Here is a 27,921-nt window from a genome sequence, read left to right on the forward strand (position 1 = left end):
ATAGAATACAAACTATGGTTGATGCCACTTTTTAATCCATAGACCTAACAGAAGAGGTCATTATTGTATTGTAGAGAGTAAATGGCTTGCCTTACCTTCTCAGTGGGAATTTTCCTACTGCATTAGCCACCTTTTTAAAGTCTACAAATCACCTATACTACACTCTTTACATTCACCATACAGTGCCTTCGGAAAGTATTCAGACACCTTGACTTTTTCCACATTTTGTTACGTTACAGCCTTATTCTAAAATGGATTAACTAAATAAAACATCCTCAGGAATCTACACACAATACCCCATAATGACAAAGCGAAAATAGGTGGTAAAAAAATGTTTGCAAATGTATAAAAAAAAGAAAAATAGATAAGAATTCAGACCCTTTGCGATGAGACTCGAGTTGAGCTCAGGTGCATCCTGTTTCTATTGATCATCCTTGAGATGTTTCTACAACTTGATAGCAGGCCACCTGTGCTAAATTCAACTGATTGGACATGATTTGGAAAGGCACACACCTGTCTATATAAGGTCCCACAGTTGACAGTGCATGTCAGAGCAAAAACCAAGCCATGAAGTTGAAGGAATTGTCAGCAGAACGCTGAGACAGGATTGTGTCGAGGCACAAATCTGGGGAAGGGTACCAAAACATTTCTGCAGCATTGAATGTCCCCAAGAACACAGTGGCCTCCATCACTGTTAAATGGAAGAAGTTTGGAACCACCAAGACTCTTCCTAGAGCTGGCCGTCGGCCAAACTGAGCAATTGGGGGAGAACGGATTGTTCAGGGAGGTGACCAAGAACCCGCGGGTCACTCTGACAGAGCTCTAGAGTTCCTCTGTGGAGATGGGAGAACCTTCCAGAAGTACAACCATTTCTGCAGCACTCCACTAATCAGGCCTTTATGGTAGTGTGGCCAGATGGAAGCCACTCTTCAGTAAAAGGAACATGACATCCCGCTTGAGGTTTGCCTAAACACACCGAAAGACACTCAGACAATGAGAAACAAGATTCTCTGGTCTGATGAAACCAAGATTGAACTCTTTGGCCTGAATGCCAAGCGTCGCGTCTGGGGGAAACCTGGCACCATCCCTATGGTGAAGCATGGTGGTTGCAGCATCATGCGGTGGGAATGTTTGTCAGCGGCAACGACTTGGAGACTAGTCAGGGTCGAGGGAAAGATGAACAGAGCAAAGAACAGAGAAATCCTTGATGAGAACCTGCTCCAGAGTACTCAGGGCCTTAGACTGGGGTGAAGGTTCACCTTTCAACAGGACAACGACCCTAAGCACACAGTCAAGATGACGCAGGACTGGCTTCAGTACAAGTCTCTGAATGTCCTTGAGTGGCCCATCCAGAGCCCGGACATTAACGCGATCGAACATCTCTGGAGAGACCTGAAAATAGCTGTGTAGCAATTCTCCCCATCCAACCTGAGAGAGCTTGAGAGCATCTGCAGAGAATGGGAGAAATTTCCCAAATACAGGTGTGCCAAGCTTGTAGCTTCATACCTAAGAAGACTTGAGGCTGTAATCACTGCCAAAGGTGCTTCAACAAAGTACTGAGTAAAAAGGTCAAGTTTCATTTTTTTGTTTTTGTGAATTAGTAAACATTTCTAAAAAGCTGTTTTTGCTTTGTCATTGTGGGGAATTCTGTGTCGATTGATAATAAATGGAGTGGGCAAGCTTTGTAGATGCATTGAACAAAGAAGTGTAATGTAGGATGCGACTGAAATTTTGCAGGTGAGGAGAGCGCTGGGCACGAAGCGCTGGGCATCTTGTTGTTATGACATGCATTATCTGAATTAGGCCCACATAATTATACCTACGGAGGAGTGGCTTCTATGAAGGGTCTTTGAACTTCAGAGAGTTGTTTTAACTAACATCGGACCAGAGCTAGCCCTTGATCACGACTCTCAGTTCCATTATATTACACATAATGCCGCCTAAGGTTTGAGAGCTAGACCAGAGCTAACGAGCTAACGAGCTAGCTAGCTAACAAGCTTGTGCGTGCAGAGCGGCATCAGAATTAAAATTAAAACGCATCTTAACTTTTTTATAGTTAATAAATCCTACGTGGGCAGGTAGACTAAACATTACATTTTACATTTTAGTCATTTAGCAGACGCTCTTATCCAGAGCGACTTACAGTAGTGAATGCATACATTTAATATTTTTTTTTTTGTACTGGCCCCCCGTGGGAAACGAACCCACAACCCTGGCGTTGCAAACACCATGCTCACCACTCACACTGACAAAGATGTTCAGCTGGCAGGCAGACACAGGAATAAGTTTGAGTGACAGTGAAGGCTTTGCATAGGCGCTTTGTTGCGTTTTTTTGTGGGTCGGGAGAAAAATGCCTGGAACATAAAATAACGTTATTAACCGGATCTCATGCTTTTAAAATAACAGTTCTGTTCTGGAATAGATCACTTTCGTTCTCGGAACTGGTCATGTTCCTCAAAAAAAAATATATTGTTTTCGTTTCGGTTCTCTTCCCTGAACCGGTTCCAACCCATTACAGCCTGGATAAGGGAGAGGTTGAAAATGTTAGTCAAGACACTTGCCAGCTGGTCAGCACATTATCCCAGTATGCGCCCTGGTAATCCGTCTGGCCCCGTGGTCTTGTGAATGTTAACCTGTTGCCTTGTGAATGTTAACCTGTTTAAAGGTCTTACATCAGCTACGGAGAGCGTGATCATACAGTCGTCCAGAACAGCTGGTGCTCTCAAGCATGGTTTAGTGTTTAGCGAGCATAGAAGGCATTTCGCTCACCTGGTAAACTCAGTTGTGTCACTGGGTTTCCCTTTGTAATCTGTGAAAGTTTGCAAGCCCTGCCAAATACGACAAGCGGATTCGATCTTAATCCTGAATTGTTGCTTTGCCTGTTTGATGGTTTCTTGGAGGGAGTAGCAAGATTTCTTATAAGCGTCCCGGTTAGTGTCCCATTCCTTGAAAGCAGCAGCTCTAGCCTTTAGCTCAGTGGGGATGTTGCCTGTAATCCATGGCATCTGGTTGGTCATTGTAGGGAGGTCGTCGTCGATGCACTTATTAATGAAGCCGGTGACTGATGTGGTAAACTCCTCAATGACATCGGATGGGTCCCGGAACATATTCCAGTCTGTGCTAGCGAAACAGTCCTGTAGCTTAGCATCCGCTTCATCTGACCACTTCCGTATTTTTACTTTACATGCATATTCCAACCATAAACCTTGCATTACAGGCAACATCCGCACTGAGCTAAAGGCCAGAGCGACTTCTTTCAAGAAATGGGTGTTGTAGAAGTAGTATGTAGACAACTGGGCTGTGGTTTTGCTGTTTCAATGCTAAAACACTCTGTTCCAGAAGAGATATTGATGATACAGTTTAAATGTGATGGCTCTGAATCTGCAATTGTTTTCCCCATAGAAAGGATGCTTTATTTGAAGTAATTGATTTTGGTTAAATACCATCCTATTTTGAGGTGATCTGCTCAGATCTCCTGCTCCAGCCTAATATCTTTCTGACTGCCCCAATGGGAGGGGTCTCCAGTAGACAGAGGTGTTATGGGGCTACAGCTTCACCATCACCTGCTCCACCACAGTACCCAGGAGGCTCCTTCCTTCTCACGTTCATCTGCTCCAACAGAACCCAGACTCAGCCAGCTGCCAATCACTCTGATAACCACCAAGTGAACTACACCTGTGTTCATAAGAATGACCTCTTCTGTCATAACATCTGAGTGAGTTCTACTCCCTCATTGACACAGGTAAATTTAACATGGAACTAACTTTTGACTTTGTCAATATTTAAATTCCCACAAATACTTAGATCTGGGCCTGTTTTCATAGTGTCTAAGAGTAGGAGACTGCTAAAGTAAGATTATGTCCCCACTGTCAATGTAATCTTAATCAATATGGCCCAAAAAGTTTAACTGATCCTAGATCAGGGATCAGTTTTCCTGATGATCAATCCCCTCATTTTATGTGTTTCTATTGAAGCCAATCTTCTGACAGATTTCCCCATCAGACTGGTCGTAGTACCGCTGATGTTAGTGATGACCAAGTCATGACGGCTCCCTGTTTTAAAGACCACCAGAAGGTGTGAAGAGTGTGGAGCTGACCGCCCTGCAGAAGGTGAGGGAAGAAGAGAGGAGATGAGAAAGAATATTCTTACATTACCTTTAAAAATGTTTGATATTTCATGAACTCAAACAAAAGTAAAACAAAACAGATTTTTCCCATGTAAAAACATTTTAATGAACAATTTGGAACCTTCCTTCCTGTAATTATTTTGTGCATTTAGACCGAGAACCCTATGCCAACTAAGGCACAGTATACAGTTGCACATAAAGCATAACATTTTTTCACTGTGGTTAAGTTACATTAAAACAAATTACAATTGGATTTATTTTGTTGCAGACATTTAATCAAGATGGACTGTTGGACTACTCAATTAAATTATTTACTCAAATAAATGATTTAGGACAAATCTGGATCAACCCTGAAAAAAATGTAATTGGTAGACTGAAAACAAAATACTTGTATACCCACAAATATAAACTTAAAGCAGAATTTGAAATGCACACAATGTTTCTGGTGAATGAGTAAGGATTAAAAACAAAGGCAAAATTGATTTTAAGGCAGATTTTTCCTATGTTTAGGTACTGGTAAACTGGGTATTGACAATAGATACAAAATACACAATGGGTATCCAGTGCGCCACAAATGCACAATACTTCAGTGCTACGTTTTCAATGACAATTAAAGGGGCAAGCTTCATTAGTTACAGCTGGCCAATTCTTATTTCAATTAACGATATGCACCAATTGATTCTTGAAGAATATAACCATCACGTTGATCTCATGGAATGTGAGTCCTTGCATCTATAGCTCCATCTGTCATTTAGAGAGTGGTGACATTTTTCCGGTCCCAGTATCCCTCAGATTGATAGCAAACCAAGTGGCAGGGCTGCCGTTTGGCTGAAAAATGTATTAGCGATTGTAACTTTAAAACAACATTTGTTTCTAATACACAACTTGTTTTCGATTGCACATTTCATGTGCAGCAGATTTCCATGAAAAAGAAAGTCATTATTTGGCGATACTCATTTACAGAATATACAAGTCAGGATCAAGCACCTTGATTGGTTAAAAAGTAGTGTTTCGCCTCACTGTTTTTAAAATATATTTTTTTTATCTCTCTAAATTCATCCTCCTCTCTCTCAGTAGTACATCTTCAGGGAGAAGTGACACCATCAGAGCAATACCGTTGATGTCCTCCACATGGTTGTGTTGACGTTGGGAGACCTGAGGGGCGGGTCATCAGTCAGAGTTCCTCACTCTGACTGGCAGAGATGTTCTCATTAAGAAAGTGCACACAGTAGAGTAGGAGGTAGATAGATACAGTAGCTGTTTCATCTGAGATAGTCTACATTTCCGTCAGCAACGGAAGACTGACTGATCAGACCTACAAACCACCTTTCATCCTAAATTACTACTCATTACGATTAGATCAGTCAGTCTGCAGCTGCCAGTAGAAACGTAGTTGATCTCAAACACACACTACGTGTAGTAATCTAGCTTGCCGCCGATGGTCTTGCAGCCATTGACGGAGAAGATCTTCTCGCTCTTGGGGAAATAGACCAATTCTCTGGCCATCTGGTTGACCACGTCCTGGTTGGGCTTCAGGCCCTTGGCAGACATCTCTGCCATGCCACACAGCAGCACGTGTCTGCACTCCAGAGGCAGGAAGGGGACAAAGAAGTCAACTAGGCTCCTGTCTATCAGACTAGAGTGCCACAACCCACCTACACAGACAAAGGGAGGGAGAACACAGTCATAAGATGGGCAAGGAGAAGCTATCACCAATTGCTTACTCAATCCTCTCAGATGTACACAAGTGCCTAGGGGGTAAGGATAGCCATAAAATGGGAAGGGGCAAGAAAGGTAGATGGACAGAATATATACTGCTCAAAAAAATAAAGGGAACACTTAAACAACACAATGTAACTCCAAGTCAATCACACTTCTGTGAAATCAAACTGTCCACTTAGGAAGCAACACTGATTGACAATACATTTCACATGCTGTTGTGCAAATGGAATAGACAACAGGTGGAAATTATAGGCAATTAGCAAGACACCCCCAATAAAGGAGTGATTCTGCAGGTGGTAAGCACAGACCACTTCTCAGTTCCTATGCTTCCTGGCTGATGTTTTGGTCACTTTTGAATGCTGGCGGTGCTTTCACTCTAGTGGAAGCATGAGACAGAGTCTACAACACACACAAGTGGCTCAGGTAGTGCAGCTCATCCAGGATGGCACATCAATGCGAGCTGTAGCAAGAAGGTTTGCTGTGTCTGTCAGCGTAGTGTCCAGAGCATGGAGGCTCTACCAGGAGACAGGCCAGTACATCAGGAGACGTGGAGGAGGTCGTAGGAGGGCAACAACAAAGCAGCAGGACCGCTACCTCCGCCTTTGTGCAAGGAGGAGCAGGAGGAGCACTGCCAGAGCCCTGCAAAATGACCTCCAGCAGGCCACAAATGTGCATGTGTCTGCTCAAACGGTCAGAAACAGACTCCATGAGGGTGGTATGAGGGCCCGACGTCCACAGGTGGGGGTTGTGCTTACAGCCCAACACCGTGCAGGACGTTTGGCATTTGACAGAGAACACCAAGATTGGCAAATTCGCCACTGGCGCCCTGTGCTCTTCACAGATGAAAGCAGGTTCACACTGAGCATATGTGACAGACGTGACAGTCTGGAGACGCCGTGGAGAACATTCTGCTGCCTGCAACATCCTCCAGCATGACCGGTTTGGCGGTGGGTCAGTCATGGTGTGGGGTGGCATTTCTTTGGGGGGCCGCACAGCCCTCCATGTGCTCGCCAGAGGTAGCCTGACTGCCATTAGGTACCGAGATGAGATCCTCAGACCCCTTGTGAGACCATATGCTGGTGCGGTTGGCCCTGGGTTCCTCCTAATGCAAGACAATGCTAGACCTCATGTAGCTGGAGTGTGTCAGCAGTTCCTGCAAGAGGAAGGCATTGATGCTATGGACTGGCCCGCCCGTTCCCCAGACCTGAATCCAATTGAGCACATCTGGGACATCATGTCTCGCTCTATCCACCAACGCCACGTTGCACCACAGACTGTCCAAGAGTTGGCGGATGCTTTAGTCCAGGTCTGGGAGGAGATCCCTCAGGAGACCATCCGCCACCTCATCAGGAGCATGCCCAGGCGTTGTAGGGAGGTCATACAGGCACGTGGAGGCCACACACACTACTGAGCCTCATTTTGACTTATTTTAAGGACATTACATCAAAGTTGGATCAGCCTGTAGTGTGGTTTTCCACTTTAAATTTGAGTGTGACTCCAAATCCAGACCTCCATGGGTTGATAAATTGGATTTCCATTGATTATTTTTGTGTGATTTTGTTGTCAGCACATTCAACTATGTAAAGAAAAAAGTATTTAATAAGATTATTTCATTCATTCAGATCTAGGATGTGTTATTTTAGTGTTCCCTTTATTTTTTGGAGCAGTGTAGATATCACAGGTAATCTTTGTATTGAAGGTCTGAAAAGTCTCCATAACATCCCCAGTCTTCTAACCCAAGGCTTAGTAACATAAAGGAGAGAATCCTGACCTAGAGAAACATGTGCATGATTTGTTAAATATAAAAAAAGAGTTACCAAAGTGCATAAGTTAGGCTTCAGCCCTAAAGAAGGACGGCAAAGAGGTGGCTTACTCTTCTTGTTGTTGAACACGGACAGGGAGAGAGCTGGTTCTAAGTGTTGCAATTTTATCTCCTCTCGGTCTCGACCTGCTTTCCAGAAGTCCAGGGCCACCTGCGTGATTTGCTCTCCTCCAGCGTTGCTATGGAGATGAGCAAAGCAAACTAGTAGATAAAGTTGCACTGTGCAGAATTTTCCATTTCCTGGTTGCTAAAACGAATAGTTTGTTGACTAATTTCAGTTTGTGACAAAATAAGCTAGTATTGTGTAGAGAATCATTGTACCATCTAAACCGCTTTAAAATATATTTTCTACAGCTAATAATATTGTTGTTTCAGCTGTTTGAAGCTGGTGTATTAAACCGAAAGTAAGACACAAAAACAAAACTTAAGAATGGGAAGCATAGAAATTGAGCACATTATAGATCTACTGCTTATTAGACTTGCTTTCTAGTAGAATGATAGACCTATAACTCACATTTCTATGTGAATTTGGACAGGTCGCCCATAAAAGTTGCATATTGCCACTTTAAGCTGGGTCCAACGTTCTTTTTCTTCCTCACTGGTCCGGACATGGGCTAGTTTATAAATACATTAGGTTCATGTGTGGTGATTCTATTTGCAAAATAAAAAATCTGAAGTAACTGAACTTTAGTTTTGGGAGCCGTATCTGATTGACAGTTGACAATTAGGTAAGTACAACCATGGTTACTGCAACAAGTCGTTAAGTTGTGGGAAAGATAGGATGATGGATGTGTAATATATTTGGACTGTAAATCTAGTAAAAAAAAAATACAAGTCTCCAAAAACAACACATGAATTCTTATCACACATTGCTGGTCTGTCTGCCCTACCTGAGGAAGATGAAGATGGCTTGGCGGTAGGAGACCCCGTCCAGATTTTCGTAGTATTCCAGGTAGGGCTTTATACAGTCGATCAGGCCAGGGTGCATCTTGTCCATCTCGTCAAAGATGAACATGGAACGTGGGCAGTTGGTGACGTTGCCTTTGATCCACTGCTGCAGCTGAGACTGAGGGATGGTCACAACAGTTTAAACACAGACTTATCTACAGCAGCGAAAATCGCTTACAGCATAGCCGCAAAATATATTTAAAAACAATTCTGATATACATCCTGTATCATATAGAACCCTCAAATTCAAATCTATGACCTTGGAAGCCAGTTCCACTGCTTTTTGTCTTCTTCATTCTTCCCATCTAACCAGGGACTGATTTAGACCTGGGACACCAGGTGGGTGTAATTAATTCTCAGGTAGAACAGAAAAACAGTAGTATTCCGGACCTCGTAGGGTAAGATTTGAATATCACTGATAATGAACATAATTTTTTATAATTTTTTTTACAGCCTAATTCTCCATTGAGAATTTTCCTGCCACGGTTACTGGGGATTACAATATAACAAAATACTTGTTTTACCTTGTAGTTCTCAAGCTGACTCGAATGAAGGAAGTGAGTAGAAGTCACAAACTGATGGACGAAACTGCTGGCCATGCCCTCCTTGTAGATGTTTTCAGCTATCAACTGGCTGACTAAGTTCTTCCCTGTGCCAGTCCAGCCATGTAGAGAGAGCACCAGGGGCTTTTTAGGGTTTTTATTGTTCATGAAACCCGTTACAGCTTTCTGGACGACTCTGGAGGCAACATGTTGACCAAACAGCTTCTGATCTAGGGCCACTTTCAAACCTGATGACAGGGTAGGAGTTGATTATTAAGTGTCAATGAATGGGACGTGCTAAGAATACACCACCATTATTTCCATACTAATTATAGGTGGTTATCTTAATAACGTCATTAGTTACACGTGGGACACAGCTGCTAAGTAGGCTAGTGGTGCACGTGTCAGCTGTTTGTTCACTCGCACCCGCCCGAAATTGCTAATAACCCTTCCACAACCACCCGACTATATGTGATAAACTGAAAATCTGAGGTCCGCACTCGACCCTAACCTGCTAATATAGAAAATGTGCTGTAGGCTACAGTCAGATGGTGGAACAATTTTTTTGTCAGGGGTTGCAGGATATTTTTTTGCCTGATTTATATAGGCTGTTTCTGCTTATAATTTCCAACATTTTGGTAGGTGATTTGTTAGTCAACTTCTAGGCCTAAAATTAGATACTTGCAGCTTCTTCTCTTCTGTCATTATATGTTGCCCTGAAAGACTAAACAAACCCTTGCTCACCAGAATAACTTCATAAATCAATAGGATGAATGCTTTAATTTAGTTGACATCAGTAAAGTTCTCGGTCATCTCTGCATCTATCATGGAGCAAATATGTTTAGAGACCGGGAAGAAAGTGCAAAAAAAAAAAAAACGTAAGACTATGTTTCAAATTTCAGTTTGACCGGTTGTAAGGAACTAGAAAGCTGTGAAAACGACCCAACATGATTCTGATAAGATTTCAGTTCGGCTTGGATGTATATTTTATGTGGTTGAAATACTTTCAGCTTTTCTGATCCCGATAAAGATAGATAGTCTGTAGAGGTGCTAAATGCGCATTCTCTCAAGATGCTGAACGAAATAAATCATATTTCTCCACTCCTGTTCCCGAGTCAAAATTGTGCCTACATTTGGTGTATCCTTTTACTGCAAGAAATGCTTCATTCTGTAGGAGTTACTATTAAGGCTATGTGAGAGGTTATACACTTAGTGTGCAGATTTCAGTTTCCATTCTACCCATCTGAACAATAGCCTAGGATACAGTACCCTTGATGTGCATAGGCCTATTTGAAGTCCCTGTCTTGTGACTGTCTAGTGTATAGTGCCTCACAATCTTCACACATAAAATAGCAATCTATCATCCTCTTTTACCAATTCCCCAAATCTTTCCGAAACATTACTTTTCAGGCACTCCCTTTTTATTTCGCAGCTTTTCTCTTATTGAATTAAACTCAGATAATTGTACGGTTACATGCATATGTTATGTTCCCCCAGTGTCTGTGTTGTTGTGGGTCTGTATGTGTGTCTATTTCAGGAATTGGCTTCCTGGATTCCTAAAGCAGCTGATTCGTCGGCCCCCTGGCTGATTGGAGCTCTGACCCCTCCCTCTCGTCAGGGGATACAGCTGTCTCTTCGATTACCAAGTCCTTCTCTAGCATGATAAAAGCCAGTGTTCCTTCGTCAGTGAAGAGAGCTTCTTTTCACATCCTGTGTTGGTTGTTGTGGCAGTCAGTGAATGTTTAAAAAAATATATATATATTTTGTAGCTGCTCCTTCAGAGGTATGTGTATGACAATAGGACGAGCTCTAAAGCTAGCTTCCAGAAAATGGGAACGGAAATGGCACCACACCAAACTGGAAGTCTTCAGACTAGCTTGGAAAGACAAGTACCGTGCAGTATCGAGGAGCCCTCACTGCTGCTCGATCATCCTATTTTTCCAACTTAATTGAGGAAAATAAGAACAATCCGAAATGTATTTTTGATACTGTCGCAAAGCTCCTATGTTGAACATAATAAACGGCTCTCTATCCACCGGATGTGTACCAAACTCACTAAAAGTGGCAGTAATAAAGCCTCTCTTGAAAAAGCCAAACCTTGACCCAGAAAATATAAAAAACTATCGGCCTATATCGAATCTTCCATTCCTCTCAAATATTTTAGAAAAAGCTGTTGCGCAGCAACTCACTGCCTTCCTGAAGACAAACAATGTCCACGAAACGCTTCAGTCTGGTTTTAGACCCCATCATAGCACTGAGACTGCACTTGTGAAGGTGGTAAATGACCTTTTAATGATGTCAGAGCGAGGCTCTGCATCTGTCCTCGTGCTCCTAGATCTTAGTGTTGCTTTTGATACCATCGATCACCACATTCTTTTGGAGAGATTGGAAACCCAAATTGGACTACACGGACAAGTTCTGGCCTGGTTTAGATCTTATGTCGGAAAGATATCAGTTTGTCTCTGTGAATGGTTTGTCCTCTGACAAATCAACCGTAAATTTCGGTGTTCCTGAAGGTTCCGTTTTAGGACCACTATTGTTTTCACTATATATTTTACCTCTTGGGGATGTCATTCAAAAACATAATGTTAAATTTCACTGCTATGTGGATGACACACAGCTGTACATTTCAATGAAACATGGTGAAGCCCCAAAATTGCCCTCGCTAGAAGCCTGTGTTTCAGACATAAGGAAGTGGATGGCTGCAAACTTTCTACTTTTAAACTCGGACAAAACAGAGATGCTTGTTCTAGGTCCCAAGAAACAAAGAGATCTTCTGTTAAATCTGACAATTAATATTGATGGTTGTACAGTCGTCTCAAATAAAACTGAAGGACCTCGGCGTTACTCTGGACCCTGATCTCTCTTTTGAAGAACATATCAAGACTGTTTCAAGGTCTGCTTTTTTCCATCTACGTAACATTGCAAAAATCTGAAACTTTCTGTCCACAAATGATGCAGAAAAATTAATCCATGTTTTTGTTACTTCTAGGTTGGACTACTGCAATGCTCTACTTTCCGACTACCCGGATAAAGCACTAAATAAACTTCAGTTAGTGCTAAATACGGCTGCTTGAATCCTGACTAGAACCCCAAAAAATTATCATATTACTCCAGTGCTAGCCTCCCTACACTGGCTTTCTGTTAAGGCAAGGGCTGATTTCAAGGTTTTACTGCTAACCTACAAAGCATTACATGGGCTTGCTCCTACCTATCTTTCCGATTTGGTCCTGCCGTACATACCTACACGTACGCTACGGTCACAAGACGCAGGCCTCCTAATTGTCCCTAGAATTTCTAAGCAAACAGCTGGAGGCAGGGCCTTCTCCTATAGAGCTCCATTTTTATGGAATGGTCTGCCTACCCATGTGAGAGATGCAGACTCGGTCTCAACCTTTAAGTCTTTACTGAAGACTCATCTCTTCAGTGGGTCCTATGATTGAGTGTAGTCTGGCCCAGGAGTGTGAAGGTGAACAGAAAGACTCCGGAGCAAATATCTCCGCCCTTGCTGTCTCTGCCTGGCCGGTTCCCCTCTCTCCACTGGGATTCTCTACCTCTAACCCTATTGCAGGGGCTGAGTCACTGGCTTATTGGTGTTCTTCCATGGCGTTCCTAGGAGGGATGCTTCACTTGAGTGGGTTGAGTCACTGACGTGGTCTTCCTGTCTGGGTTGGCGCCCCCCCTTGGGTTGTGCCGTGGCGGAGATCTTTGTGGGCTATACTCGGCCTTGTCTCAGGATGGTAAGTTGGTGGTTGAAGGTATCCCTCTAGTGGTGTGGGGGCTGTGCTTTGGCAAAGTGGGTGGGGTTATATCCTTCCTGTTTGGCCCTGTCCGGGGGTATCATCGGATGGGGCCACAGTGTCTCCTGACCCCTCCTGTCTCAGCCTCCAGTATTTATGCTGCAGTAGTTTGTGTCGGGGGCTAGGGTCAGTCTGCTATATCTGGAGTATTTCTCCTGTCTTATCCGGTGTCCTGTGTGAATTTAAGTATGCTCTCTCTAATTCTCTCTGTCGGAGGACCTGAGCCCTAGGACCATGCCTCAGGACTACCTGACATGATGACTCCTTGCTGTCCCCAGTCCACCTGGCCGCGCTGCTGCTCCAGTTTCAACTGTTCTGCCTGCAGCTATGGAACCCTGACCTGTTCACCGGACGTGCTACCTGTCCCAGACCTGCTGTTTTCATCTCTCTAGAGACAACAGGAGTGGTAGAGATTAGAGGTCGACCGATTATGATTTTTCGGTACCGATACCGATTATTGGCGGGCCAAAAAAGCCGATACCGATTAATCGGCCAATTTTTTTATTTGTAATAATGACAATTACAACAATACTGAATGAACACTTATTTTAACTTAATATAATACATCAATAAAATCAATTTAGCCTCAAATAAATAATGAAACATGTTCAATTTGGTTTAAATAATGCAAAAACAAAGTGTTGGAGAAGAAAGTAAAAGTGCAATATGTGCCATGTAAAAAAGCGAACGTTTAAGTTCCTTGCTCAGAACATGAGAACATATGAAAGCTGGTGGTTCCTTTTAACATAAGTCTTCAATATTCCCAGGTAAGATGTTTTAGGTTGTAGTTATTATAGGAATTATAGGACTATTTCTCTCTATACGATTTGTATTTCATATACCTTTGATTATTAGATGTTCTTATAGGCACTTTAGTATTGCCAGTTTAACAGTACAGCTTCCGTCCCTCTCCTCGCTCCTACCTGGGCTCAAACCAGGAACACATCGACAACAGCCACCCTCGAAGCAGCATTACCCATGTAGAGCAAGGGGAAACAACTACTCCAAGTCTCAGAGCGAGTGACGTTTGAAACACTATTAGCGCGCACCCTGCTAACTAGCTAGCCATTTCACATAGGTTACACCAGCCTAATCTTGGGAGTTGACAGACTTGAAGTCATAAACAGCGCAATGCATTGCGAAGGGCTGTTTGAATGAATGCTTACGAACCTGCTGCCTACCACCGCTCAGTCAGACTGCTCTATCAAATCATAGACTTAATTATAACATAATAACACACAGAAATACGAGCCTTAGGTCATTAATATGGTCGAATCCGGAAACTATAATCTCGAAAACAAAACATTATTCCTGTTACATTGCACAACCTTCAATGTTATATCATAATTACGTAAAATTCTGGCAAATTAGTTTGCAACGAGCCAGGCGGCCCAAACTGTTGCATATACCCTGACTGCGTGCAATGAACGCAAAATGACACACACCTGGTTAATATTGCCTGCTAACCTGGATTTCTTTTAGCTAAATATGCAGGTTTAAAAATATATACTTCTGTGTATTGATTTTAAGAAAGGCATTGATGTTTATGGTTAGGTACAGTCGTGCAACGATTGTGCTTTTTTCGCAAATGCGCTTTTGTTAGGAAGAAATAGTCTTCACAGTTCGCAACGAGCCAGGCGGCCCAAACTGCTGCATATACCCTGACTATGTTTGCAAGAGAAGTGACACATTTTCCCTAGTTAAAAGAAATTCATGTTAGCAGGCAATATTAACTAAATATGCAGGTTTAAAAATATATACTTGTGTATTGATTTTAAGAAAGGAATTGATGTTTATGGTTGGAGCAACGTGTACCTAAGCGATTATATGCAACGCAGGACAGGCTAGATAAACTAGTAATATCATCAACCATGTGTAGTTAACTAGTGATTATGATTGATTGATTGTTTTTTATTAGATAAGTTTAATGCTAGCTAGCAACTTACCTTGGCTTCTTACTGCATTCACGTAACAGGCAGGCTCCTCGTGGAGTGCAACGTAAAGCAGGTGGTTAGAGCGTTGGACTAGTTAACCGTAAGGTTGCAAGATTGAATCCCTGAGCTGACAAGGTAAAAATCTGTCGTTCTGCCCCTGAACAAGGCAGTTAACCCACCGTTCCTAGGCCGTCATTGAAAATAAGAATGTGTTCTTAAACTGACTTGCCTAGTTAAATAAAGGTCTAAAAAAATATATATATATATATATATATATTTTTTTTTAATCGGCATCCAAAAATACCGATTTCCGATTGTTATGAAAACTTGAAATCGGCCCAAATTAATCGGCCATTCCGATTAATCGGTCGACCTCTAGTAGAGATACTCACAATGATCGGCTATGAAAAGCCAACTGACATTTACTCGAGGTGCTGACTTGTTGCACCCTCGACAACTACTGTGATTATTATTATTTGACCATGCTGGTCATTTATGAACATTTGAACATCTTGGCCATGTTCTGTTATAATCTCCACCCGGCACAGCCAGAAGAGGACTGGCCACCCCTCATAGCCTGGTTCCTCTCTAGGTTTCTTCCTAGGTTTTGGCCTTTCTAGGGAGTTATTCCTAGCCACCGTGCTTCTACACCTGCATTGCTTGCTGTTTGGGGTTTTAGGCTGGGTCTCTGTACAGCACTTTGAGATATCAGCTGATGTAAGAAGGGCTATATAAATTTGATTTGACTTAGTGTTTGTGGTTATTGAAATTTTCACTTAAAATATTGGTAAATTATTCTGTTTCATTTGTTCCCAAGGGGGGAAGGGGAACACACCTTGGGAGTGTTTAGGCAAGAGGCCTGCGGGCATACATAATCCGTAGTATTTAATCTGTCTATGCACACTAGGTAAGACCTGGGCAGACCACCCCCGGTATTTTGGTTAGCATGCCAGGAAGAGCTGAAAGTTAAATTAGAAGTGGGAAGGCAGGTAGGCGAGGGGATTCCTTAACTTTTATTTTCTTTGGTTCCATCCAGCACCTTTTCCCCACATTACCATGTTTAGGGATAATAGATTTCCTGTAAACTGTATTTTTCTCTGCCGTCCTTCCACGCACCTACGATCCCATACTTTTAACTACACATGGAGTTGAGATGTAGCGGGGTGTTGAGTTCCCTCCAAGAGGCGTACGTTATCAACATACAATGTGATTGTGGATAGTTGGATTGAAAAGTTTACATGCTTTGCAAGAACGATTTCCCTAATAATCCTGTTTACATGGACATCTGAAATTGGGCTACCTGATAGCACACTGATAAATACATAAATCGGCAATCAAAATAAACATTCTACCATGTTATTTTTTGGAAGCATATTGGATTCTGAGTTTGGACATGTTTGTGAAATGGGTGCAACTTTCACTTGGGACGGGTGCTTTTTTGGAATAGCCTACTGTATGACAAAAGAGGTATGTATATTTCTTAATCGTCTTGTTTGTAACACGCCCATTTGTTTAACGTGCCCAGTTGGGGATGTCTGATAGTACATTCCAGCGCTCTCCCTTTCGATAACCAAAGCGCAAAAATGTAAAGCTCTGATCCAATGTAAACATCAGAAAATACCTGATTACTTCTTATCCCTTGCACAAAAAGCCTACAGCTGTGTCTGTCCCGAGATCACTGGCACTGGAAACTGAGGGCCCAGAATATTTTATACAAAGTCTCAAGTTTGCTAGCACGGGTTTTGGGGCAACCCAGTTGATACAACGTTTCAAGATTGTTGCAGACAGGCCATGCGTAGCCAATGTAATTTATATTTTTATTTTCTACCTGCAGGCTGCAATGTTGTGTTGGCTTTATGTAGGTTATTACATAGTTGGCAAATGGCAATAAAAGTAACTTAGATTTGTATTAGATAGAATGTTGATTAACTGCAGACAATGACTGAGACAAAGACTATTATAAATGAAAAACTGTTCCACAAAAATGTGCATATGGAAATCATAACTGGCACGCAAATTGGTAGAAATGGTAAGAAATCGGTACTCCAAATGGAGAAGGTTTCCTACCGCGGGCGTAGCCCATTACTTCCAACTTCAGGAGCATACCAGCAGAATCTGTGAAGGCCAGCAGGAAAAGGAAAGTCGGGAACAGGTTGTATTTCTTCTGGTTAGGCTAAATTAATCTCTGGCTCCCTTCAAGTCATTTGTGTCTTTTTTAATCAAACAGCGTGCTTAAAGCATCTGACTAGTTCAGTACATACAGATGATTATGGAAAAAGTTTTTACATTTTGATTAATCGATTGGTCAAAAGAAAAGACTACTCTTGGTTGACCCAAGATTTTTTTTGGTCAGGGAAAGCCCTAGTAGAATGAACTTTCGATGCCCCAAAAAAACTCTGAGGGAGGACCCCCTGCCAGGTTATGCCCCCCTCACTTCTGCTCCCCTGATATTAACTACTTCTAAGAGGCATAGATAACTGTCCAGGCTCTTACACAACCGGCCGTGATCGGGAGTCCCATAGGGCGGAGCACAATTGGCCCAGCGTTGTCCGGGTTTGGCCTGTGTAGGCCGTCATTGTAAATAAGAATTTGTTCTTAACTGACTTGCCTAGTTAAATAAAGGCAAAAATATATATACAATTACTCACTTCACTCGTGCCAAACGGGTAGGCTTGCGCTAACGGTGCGGATACATGCGCAGATCAAACACATTTGGAACGCCAACTAAGGTGTTTAGATGTCCTTATAAATCTAAAGATTGCTCAGAAAACTAGGTGTTTATTTCGATTCTGATCTTACGACGATTATGATAAACAGAATATGGTGTTTACATGACTATTGCATAATCTGACTACTGCCGTAATCAGTTTAATATCAAATTATTTCCGTCCATGTAAACGTAGCCTACTAGTTCTTATTGCCTACGTCATTCCATTTTTCTGCCCGTTCCCATTTGGTGCGTGTAGAATTAGGCCTTAAAGCTTAGGTTTATGCACTAATTCCAGATAACCTAAAATAAAGTGGCACACTTCTATGTAGCCTATAGATATAAACTACTGATATATATAAAGATACTGCACAAGACTGCTATATTTATGGATTTAAGATATCGTTAAGATACCGCACTTCATCCACACAATAGTTGACGACCCTAAAGTCAACCCTCGTTTTCTAAAGTAGGCCAACGGTATACTGGTGGAGATCGATAAGCAATTGCAAGATTAAAACGCAAAAGGACTGACTGTGTCTACATGTTAAAATAGCCTAAGTAAACCATAACACATCAACCATTTCATATTTAGCTGTACACATACCTGTTGAATTAAAAGCAATCCATTTTGAATCGCAACTTTCATGTAAATGATTGTAAATTTTCCGCCCCAGTGCTGCTAGGCCTAACGTTACTCCCGCACCGACCACAATTGTGGTTGAGATTGGTTCGAACGCGTTCACAAAACCACTCGATATCAACACATAATATACGAAATAGGTTTTGTATGTTGCTTTCATTTTAACTTCAAATAAACATTTAGCTACCTAGTTTATAATTTAAGAACGCAAAGACGTTAAGAGTCCAAGTCAGCTATTTCCTCCTACGTAATCATTATGCGACAGCAAATCTGTAGCAAAATGGTCGTCACCAGGCACATTTTTTTTTTGTATTTTTTTATTTATTTTTATTTTTTATAATATTTATTTTTATTTTGTATTTTTAATTTTTTTAGTTTGCACAGATCTTTATTTAACTTGTAAATAACAGTAAAATGCAAAACAGTAACATGCAAAACATAAACATAACAGCCAGAGGGAATCCAAAGAAATTAGAGAAAAATAAAAAAAACGATTATATCAAATCAAATACAGACATATATCGAATACATTTTTTTGACATATTGTTTTGTATACGTTTTAAAGATTCTAAGTACTGTTCCAAATCAGATTAAAAAAATTAAGAAAAGGGGCTTTTTCTTCATAAATTTTGATTTGTGGATGAAAGATTTTCCTAATAAAATAAAGAGATTTATGACATACTCACGTTCAATTGTGGAATCAGTGTAGTAAAATAATATGTCAAACTTAGTAATATCAATGGTTGTATGCAATTTGCGGCTAAGATATAGTTTTACATCAGTCCAAAATACTTCACTATATAAACAATTACAGAATAAGTGTTCAATAGATTCAGTTTCTAGTTCACAAAAACTGCATTCACTGGTAACGTCAAATATATATTTAGAAATCAAGCTATTACACGGATAGCATCTATGGATTATCTTAAAGGAGATCTCCTTTACTTTATTGGTCACCATAAATCTGTGTGGAGTGAGCCAAGCACGGCGCCAGTTTACATCAAACGATGAAGCCCAACAAAATATCGCAGAGGGAATAGACTTCCTGTAGAAAATATCCCTTATTAAACGATTGTTGAATTTCGTATCTAGTAGACCAATGCCATTCAACTGAATATCGCTTACAATCGGAGATATTCCAAAATATGCATTATTCTGAAGTAAAGTTTTTATCCCACTAGGTATAGCTTTAATAACAGTGTCATATTCCTTGCTTGAAACCTCAAAGTTGTATATTTCCATAAATTCTCTCCGTGTAAATAGATTCCCACTGTTATTAACCAATTGGCTGACAAGAACAATGTTTTTCGAGAACCATTTATGGTTAAATAACATCTTATTTCTATGTAATATTGACCCATTGTTCCAAATAAAACATTTATGAGGTGAAAAGTTGTGTTTATACAACAAAGCCCAGCACATTAAAGCCTGCTTGTGAAAAACCGCCAGTTTCACAGGAATTTTACCCACAATATATGGACATTGTAGTAAAAAATTAAGCCCGCCGAACTTCTGAAAAACAAAATGAGGTATAATATTCCAGAAGCTATGAGGATTTTTTATGTACCTTTTAATCCAGTTGACCTTTGATATCTGATTGAAGAGAGTGAAATCTAAGACATTTAGACCGCCATCACAAACCCTGTTGGTGATAACATCTCTTTTATCTTATGTGGCTTGTTTTTCCATATGAAGTTGTACAAAAGCCTATCTAAGGTACAGCAAGTGGATTTGGGAATGTCAATAGATGAAAAAAGATAGGATGCACGAGATAGCCCCTCAGCTTTGGATAAAAGCACCCTTCCTTGAAGACTTAAATCCCTCCCTAACCATGAGGATAATTTTTTTTGACAGATTCAGTTACAGGGTTCAAATTAAGATCATTCATAGCCTTAAGATTTTTGGTGATCTTTACACCGAGGTAGGTTACAGTATCTTTTTCAGAGATGTTACAATCTGCTGGGTTGACAGCTCCTTTCACAACAAACAACTCACATTTGGAAAGATTTAAAGTCAAGCCTGAGATTTTGGAGAACTGCTTCACGATATCCAATGCTAATCTAGCTTGAGATACATTTTTCAAAAAAAGTGAGGTGTCATCCGCCAGTTGGGATATCTTGATCTCTCTGGACTGGAATGTAATGCCTTCAAATGGACTTTTATAAACTAATGAGCATAACATTTGAGAAACTAACAAAAATAAAAAAGGTGAAATTGGACAACCTTATCGTATTCCTTTGTAAATGTTAAATCTTGAGGATGTTCCATGACAGAGTTTGATACAGCTATTGCCACCATTATACAGAGTTCTAATAGCATCAACAAAGAAACGACCAAATTTCAAATGCTTAAGACAATCAAAGATAAAATTGTGACTTACTGTATCAAATGCTTTCTGAAAATCCAGAAATAGGATAACAGGGAAGTCATCTAATAGATCACGATACTCAACCAAGTCTAATATCAGCCTCAGATTATTAGATATATGGCGCCCTTTCATAAACCCTGATTGACATTCATCAATCAGATCATTTAAGCAAGACTTTAACCTTTTGCAAAGATTAAGGCTATAATTTTGTAGTCGTTATTTAGGAGTGTGATTGGACGCCAATTATCAATACTTAGGAGATCCTTGTGTGGTTTAGGTATAAGAGTAATAACCCCTTGCTTCAGAGAGGCAGGTAGTTCTCCCTTCTTTATAGCCTCCTTAAAGGTTTCAAGTAAAAAAGGTGCTATTTCTTCAAAGAAGGTTTTGTAAAATTCAGAGGTTAATCCATCACAACCTGGAGATTTGTTCTTTTTTAACTGAGCAACCCCGTACTGGATGTCCATAATGGATAAATCTTGGCAACAAGACTGATTGAGTTCTTCACTAATCGAATTAACATTCTCTATAGAATCAAGGAGATCCTTAGAGTCACACAAATTGTTATCTAAGGAGTAAAGATTCTCATAAAATTTAGTGGTAAATTCTGATAACAACTCTCTATCCTCAGTGGTATCCCATTAATTTTAAGTTTCCGAAGTGTGTTGAGTTCCCCTCTCCTCTTCTCCAAATTAAAAAAGTATCTACTGTTCTTTTCACCTTTTTCAAGCCATTGTTTTCTAGATCTTATGAAAGCTCCTCTAGCCTTTTCCTCATACAATGTATCTAGTTGATTCTGTAAATCATTCAATTTAGCTTTCTCATTAAGATCAAGATGCTCAATCTCTGTGATAACGGCAATTGTCTTAGAGAGTTCAGCTACCTCACATCTCCTTCTTAAAGCAAGCCGTTTTCCATAAGTAATACAGGCTGAGCGGATTTTAAATTTCAGCAGTTCCCAATATTTCCCATATTCTGCATTAGATGTAGCTAAACTCCAGTAAACAGAAATTAGATTCTTAATCACATTTTTTAAATGATCATGCAATAACAATGAGTTATTTAGTTTCCAGTAACCACCAGAGTATTTCTTACCATCATTACTGCATATTCTTACAGTCAACCATATGACTTTATGATCCGTCAGGACTGCAGGCAGTATTTTTACCTCTACAGTGTTGGGCACAAGACTAGAGGTTATCACCCACAAATCAATTCTTGATTGTAAGAAACGATCTCTATTACTCCATGTGTATTGTATCTCTCCAGGGTTTTTTACTCTGTCAATTAAGTCCAGGCTTTGGCAGAAATTCACCAACTTGTTCACACCAATGTTAGGCCTATGAGGCAATCTATCAGTCTCATTAGAATAAACCATATTAAAATCTCCACCAACTATTATCTGACTGGATGGGTATTTTCTCAGAAGATTTTTAAGAATTTCTTCAATTTCCTCTAGAAGTAAGTTATTTGGAGGACTAGAACAGTATCCATATACATTACACAACACAAATAATCTGTCCATGTGGTTGATGACCGCTACTAGCCAATGTCCATTGGAGTCCATTTGAGAAAACAAAAATTTCCCTTTGAAATTGTGTGCTAAAATTGCAACCCCAGCTGAATGATTTGTCCCGTGGGCCAAAAAAATGTCACTGCCCCACTGATTTTTCCAATAATTATAGTCCTCTTTGCATGAATGTGTTTCTTGAACGAATACAAGATCTGCGTTGCAGTCCTTACAAAACCAAAAAAAAGCTTTTCTCTTCAACAGGTTACGTATCCCCCTGGCATTGATTGACATAAACTTCAAGTCCATATCTATAGAATAGAAAGAAAAATCCTATGCAATCTCAACTTTACCCTCTCTATAAAAAGTTGCTTCATATATGTATTAACAGAATTCTTAACTTGTAAAATAGTAACACCATGTTTCAAAAGTAGAACGTTCAGTTTGCAGTGGGGAAGGAACTACCTTGTAAACCTACCGACAGAACAAATCAAATCACCCCGGTCATATTTCTTTACCGTTGGCGAAAAAAGCTCTGATTCCCCTGTAGTATCCACCGTTTCCTTGATTTCGGGCCTGTTGTACGAGAGGCCACAATTTTGCCTTTGCTGCCTTGTCTGCTGCAGTCAAGTCCTCACCGAATCTAAGTTTTCTTTCTTTCAGAAAGGCGCTTTCCTTTGCTTTCTTCCAAACTGCATCTCTCGCTGTGCGAAAAGCAAACTGGATGATGATCGATCGGCTGACGATGGCATCTTGTTTCTTCCCAATACGATGAGCGACATCCACAGCCATATCCATATATCCATCGGGAAAGTCCGGTGCCACACGGTTACAGATGTCTCTTACTAAGCGCTTCACATTCTCATCCTGGTCCTCGGGGACACCGTAAAGCCGTAGCCCCCACCTTCTCCGGTATCGCTCTGCTTCCGATAAGCGCTCTTGCATGTCTGCGATGGTCTTCTCCTGAGCAATGCATTTCTCAGACGTAGCAGTGTTTGCAAGTTTAAGCTCTTCGATACTCTTGTATGCATGATTCAGAGAGGTCTCGAGGTCAACTATTTTTGATGTGTTTTCGCGTATATCATTTTCTCCAGACCATCGGCTCTTTCGTTTATCTTTGCAGACACAGCATCGATTATGTTGATCTGTAGTTCACGCAAAGACAATTCTTTCTGTGACTTTTTGGGTGCAGGACTATTGACTGCATTTTCAGAATCAACCGAATGTCCAGAATCCTCCATTTCTTCTCCTGAGGAGTCAGGTGGCGGTTTTTCTCCAACGTATGAGTGCTCAGCTAGCAACTGCCTTCTCCTCCCTTTGCTCTTTCGCACATTTTTTCCTTCCATTTCTCAAAGTTATGAATCAAATTATCGGTCAACTAAGTGTTGTTCTCTATTGTGTTTACTATAAGCCAAGTTCCGTTACATTTAAGTAAGTTTGAGAGGGATAAAAGTTAAGGTTACTCGGAGCAAGCTGAAATCTCGTCTACACACGCCGCCATCTTCCAGCGCCGTCACCAGGCACATATACTAGTCGCAACTATGAAACTCGGACACATCCGAATAGCCCTTATGCACATTCCATGATCGAACGTTCTAAACACACTTCCTACCGGTATGGCAATTTCCGGTGGCGCATACTATAGAACGGAAGTCAGTCTAATTGTTATGGACAATATAACGTTACTACCACTATGTCGCAGTTTTTTACTAGGTGTCTTCAGGACTTGACTCAAATTAATATTAATGATGTACATAGAATTGTTAAATCAGGCTCCGAGACAACAGCTAGCAAGAATGAAAAGGGGTTAAAACCTCTTCAGCGTCTCATCCCGTCAGCGGGATCAAAATCCAGCGAAAAATCATATCGCCAATTAGCATTAAAAAAAAAATCATAATTAAAAAAAAACACCTCTTCTGAATCGACCCACGTCTTCCGATTTCAAAAAGGTTTTACAGGAAAAGCAAATCATTAGATTATGTTAGATGAGTCCATCGTAAAAAGCAGCAACATAGCCATTTTCCGACCAACCACTTGCATCACAAATAACCAAAAAACAGCTAAATGCAGCACTAACCTTTTACAAACTTCATCAGATGACACACCTAGGACATCATGTTATACAATGCATGCATTCTTTTGTTCAATAAAGGTCATATTTATATATAAAAACAGCATTTTACATCGGCGTCTGACGTTGACTAAATAATTTCCCCTCAAATGCGTCCCGGTAAACAATGCTACAATTCCCTAAATTACTATCCGATAACGATTTTTAAAATGTATATTGTCAATCTAACATTTATAGATGAATATCTCTTGAGAACACCTGTCATACCAGATTTTAAATTAACTTTACTGGGTAATCACACATTGCGATAAAAGGAAATGCAATACTCAGAAAATGAGCTAATATACAGTGCTCGGCGCCATCTTGGAACAATCGCATGTCACATCTCATCTTGTATAATATTGTCAATAATCGCCTACCTTTAGTTGTCTTCATCAGAAAGCACTTCCAGGAATCCCAGGTCCACAACAGATGTATTTTCGGTCGAAAAAGTCCATACTTCACGTTCCATTAGCCTGCTGTTGGTAGCGCGTCCTAGGGCTCTCTCCAAGCGCAGGGCTGAAGTTCCGGATAAAATGAGATTCTCCCGCCTGTAGGTTCGTTCAAGCATGTCAAACGTTGTAAAACATTAATCTTCAGGGCCTGTAACACCAAGAGAGCCAATAAGATTCGAGGGGGATGATTTCATTGCCTTTCAAACCGTTTCCAAAGGTGGGGGTAGACATGGCCGCCGGGCGTCATAATGGTGATGGCCCATCCCCTGTGACCAATTTCCAATGAGTCTCATTCACTGAGTTTCGACTGTATAAGGCTCAAACCACTGTGAAAAGACTGGCGACATCTAGTGGAAGCAATAGGAAGTGCTCACTGAACCATGGTTAACGGTGTGATTTATAGGGAAAGATGAGAAGTCGAGTCCACAATTCTGAATTCCACTTCCTGTTTCAATCGGTCTCTGGGTTTTGACTGCCATTTGAGTTCTGTTATACTCACAGACACCATTCAAACAGTTTTAGAAACTTTAGGGTGTTTTCTATCCATATATAATAAGTATATGCATGCCCTAGCTTCTGAGTTTGATTAGTAGGCCGTTGAAAATGGGACCGATTTTTTTTCAAAATGCGCTGTGGCGCCCCCTATCCTAGGGTATCCTCAAGAGATGTAATAGGAAGCTACATAGACAACTATGAAGGTGAGTACCAAGTCAGTGACAGATAACGTTAGTTAGCTACAATCATATTAGCCATCTAATTTAACTATTAACTGTAGCTAGCTATTTATTTTGTAACATGATGTAACGTTGACAGAATCTACCTGAGAATGTGTGTATTTTCGTTAGCTTGGTTAAGTTATGCTTGTTACCTAAAAATACAATTATTCATGTCTTCTACACAGTATCTAACAAAGATACATTGACAGGGGAGATCACCGTGAGGGCTGCCTGTCATAAGTCCATGAAGAAGAGTGAAAGGCTGCAGAGCATAAGAGTAGGGAAGGGTTATAGATGGCTACTAGGGACCTTGTTAAACATCTCTTGTGGAACACTGTCATCATGGTCAAAATGTGTTGGAGACAGTGTTAATGTTTAATCTTATCAATAGATATTAATGATGGGTCCCATTCCCAATTTAGAATTGCCAACTTAACAGGTTATTTGGTTAAGATATGTTGATGCAGTGTTTGGTAATTGTGTTACTGAGACACAATGTATTCCTGTATAGTTAAATGAGCCCCTACTGTAGTTAAGACACTACAATGTTCGTTATTTATGGGCCGCATCATTCTTGTTTCTGGTGCGCCCAAGATGGTGGTCAGTGCAGATAATTTGTTTTGGTAGCTGAAGGAATTATTGGATTTCCTTACCCAAATATGACCATTTGGTCATTTCTACGGTCATAAAACCCTGTATGAATATGGATTAGTTTGTTTACCAAAGTAATTGATTACTTTCTGCAAGTTATTCACCTCTAAAACGAAGTTTGTGACAACACTAGATAGCCAGATAAGCTAGCTAGCTCAAAAACTAGCTTATCGAACGTACGTGGAAACTTCCACGACCAGAACCAAAAGAAAAATCGAGAGATCATCAGATGGACAATTAACCACAAAAGATGGTATGATTTTGGGTACTCCTCTTCAGAATGTAACTGTGGGGGGAAATAGTGCCGCTTTTGATACCATCGATCACCACATTCTTTTGGAGAGATTGGAAACCCAAATTGGTCTACATGGACAAGTTCTGGCCTGGTTTAGATCTTATCTGTCGGAAAGATATCAGTTTGTCTCTGTGAATGGTTTGTCCTCTGACAAATCAATTGTAAATTTCGGTGTTCCTCAAGGTTCCGTTTTAGGACCACTATTGTTTTCACTATATATTTTACCTCTTGGGGATGTCATTCGAAAACATAATGTTAAATTTCACTGCTATGCGGACGACACACAGCTGTACATTTCAATGAAACATGGTGAAGCCCCAAAATTGCCCTCGCTAGAAGCCTGTGTTTCAGACATAAAGAAGTGGATGGCTGCAAACTTTCTACTTTTAAACTCGGACAAAACAGAGATGCTTGTTCTAGGTCACAAGAAACAAAGAGATCTTCTGTTGAATCTGACAATTAATCTGGATGGTTGTACAGTCGTCTCAAATAAAACTGTGAAGGACCTCGGCGTTACTCTGGACCCTGATCTCTCTTTTGAAGAACATATCAAGACTGTTTCAAGGGCAGCTTTTTTAAAACTACGTAACATTGCAAAAATCAGAAACTTTCTGTCCAAAAATGACGCAGAAGAATTAATCCATGCTTTTGTTACTTCTAGGCTGGACTACTGCAATGCTCTACTTTCCGGCTACCCGGATTATGCACTAAACAAACTTCAGTTAGTGCTAAATACGGCTGCTAGAATCCTGACTAGAACCAAAAAATGTGATCATATTACTCCAGTGCTAGCCTCCCTACACTGGCTTCCTGTTAAGGCAAGGGCTGATTTCAAGGTTTTACTGCTAACCTACAAAGCATTACATGGGCTTGCTCCTACCTATCTTTCCGATTTGGTCCTGCCGTACATACCTACACGTACGCTACGGTCACAAGACGCAGGCCTCCTAATTGTCCCTAGAATTTCTAAGCAAACGGCTGGAGGTAGGGCTTTCTCCTATAGAGCTCCATTTTTATGGAATGGTCTGCCTACCAATGTGAGAGACGCAGACTCAGTCTCAACCTTTAAGTCTTTACTGAAGACTTATCTCTTCAGTAGGTCCTATGATTACTGGTGTTCTTCCATGCCGTCCATGGGAGGGGTGCGTCACTTGAGTGGGTTGAGTCACTGACGTGGTCTTCCTGTCTGGGTTGGCGCCCCCCCTTGGGTTGTGCCATGGCGGAGATCGTTGTGGGCTATACTCGGCCTTGTCTTAGGACGGTAAGTTGGTGGTTGGAGACATCCCTCTAGTGGTGTGGGGGCTGTGCTTTGGCAAAGTGGGTGGGGTTATATCCTGCCTGTTTTGCCCTGTCCGGGGGTATCATCGGATGGGGCCACAGTGTCTTCTGATCCCTCCTGTCTCAGCCTCCAGTATTTATGCTGCAGTAGTTTATGTGTCGGGGGCTAGGGTCAGTCTGTTACATCTGGAGTATTTCTCTTGTCTTATCCGGTGTCCTGTGTGAATTTAAATATGCTCTCTCTAATTCTCCCTTTCTCTCTTTCTGTCTTTCTCTCGGAGGACCTGAGCCCTAGGA

At 41.0% G+C, this 27,921-nt stretch overlaps 1 protein-coding gene across 3 annotated transcripts; it reads right to left on the bottom strand.

Annotated features, from left to right (window-relative positions):
* Positions 1-4,207: 4,207 nt before the first annotated feature.
* On the bottom strand, positions 4,208-18,515 carry LOC106562948 (torsin-1B). Of its 3 annotated transcripts, XM_045689860.1 has the most exons (6): positions 18,209-18,515; positions 16,962-17,009; positions 9,143-9,408; positions 8,561-8,736; positions 7,722-7,849; positions 4,208-5,781 (listed from the first exon to the last, which is right to left on the bottom strand). In XM_045689860.1, exons 1-6 carry the CDS (start codon positions 18,402-18,404, stop codon positions 5,537-5,539), a joined length of 1,059 nt encoding a protein of 352 aa, XP_045545816.1. In that variant the 5' UTR covers positions 18,405-18,515; the 3' UTR covers positions 4,208-5,536. The 3 variants fall into 3 exon arrangements, with proteins under 3 accessions (XP_045545816.1, XP_013983553.1, XP_013983554.1); XM_014128078.2 differs by lacking the exon at positions 16,962-17,009 and having other exon boundaries at positions 18,209-18,514; XM_014128079.2 differs by lacking the exons at positions 9,143-9,408; positions 16,962-17,009.
* Positions 18,516-27,921: the final 9,406 nt, after the last annotated feature.

This window comes from Salmo salar, chromosome ssa11, assembly GCF_905237065.1.
Source record: "Salmo salar chromosome ssa11, Ssal_v3.1, whole genome shotgun sequence".
In the NCBI taxonomy this organism is placed as follows: Eukaryota; Metazoa; Chordata; class Actinopteri; order Salmoniformes; family Salmonidae; genus Salmo; species Salmo salar.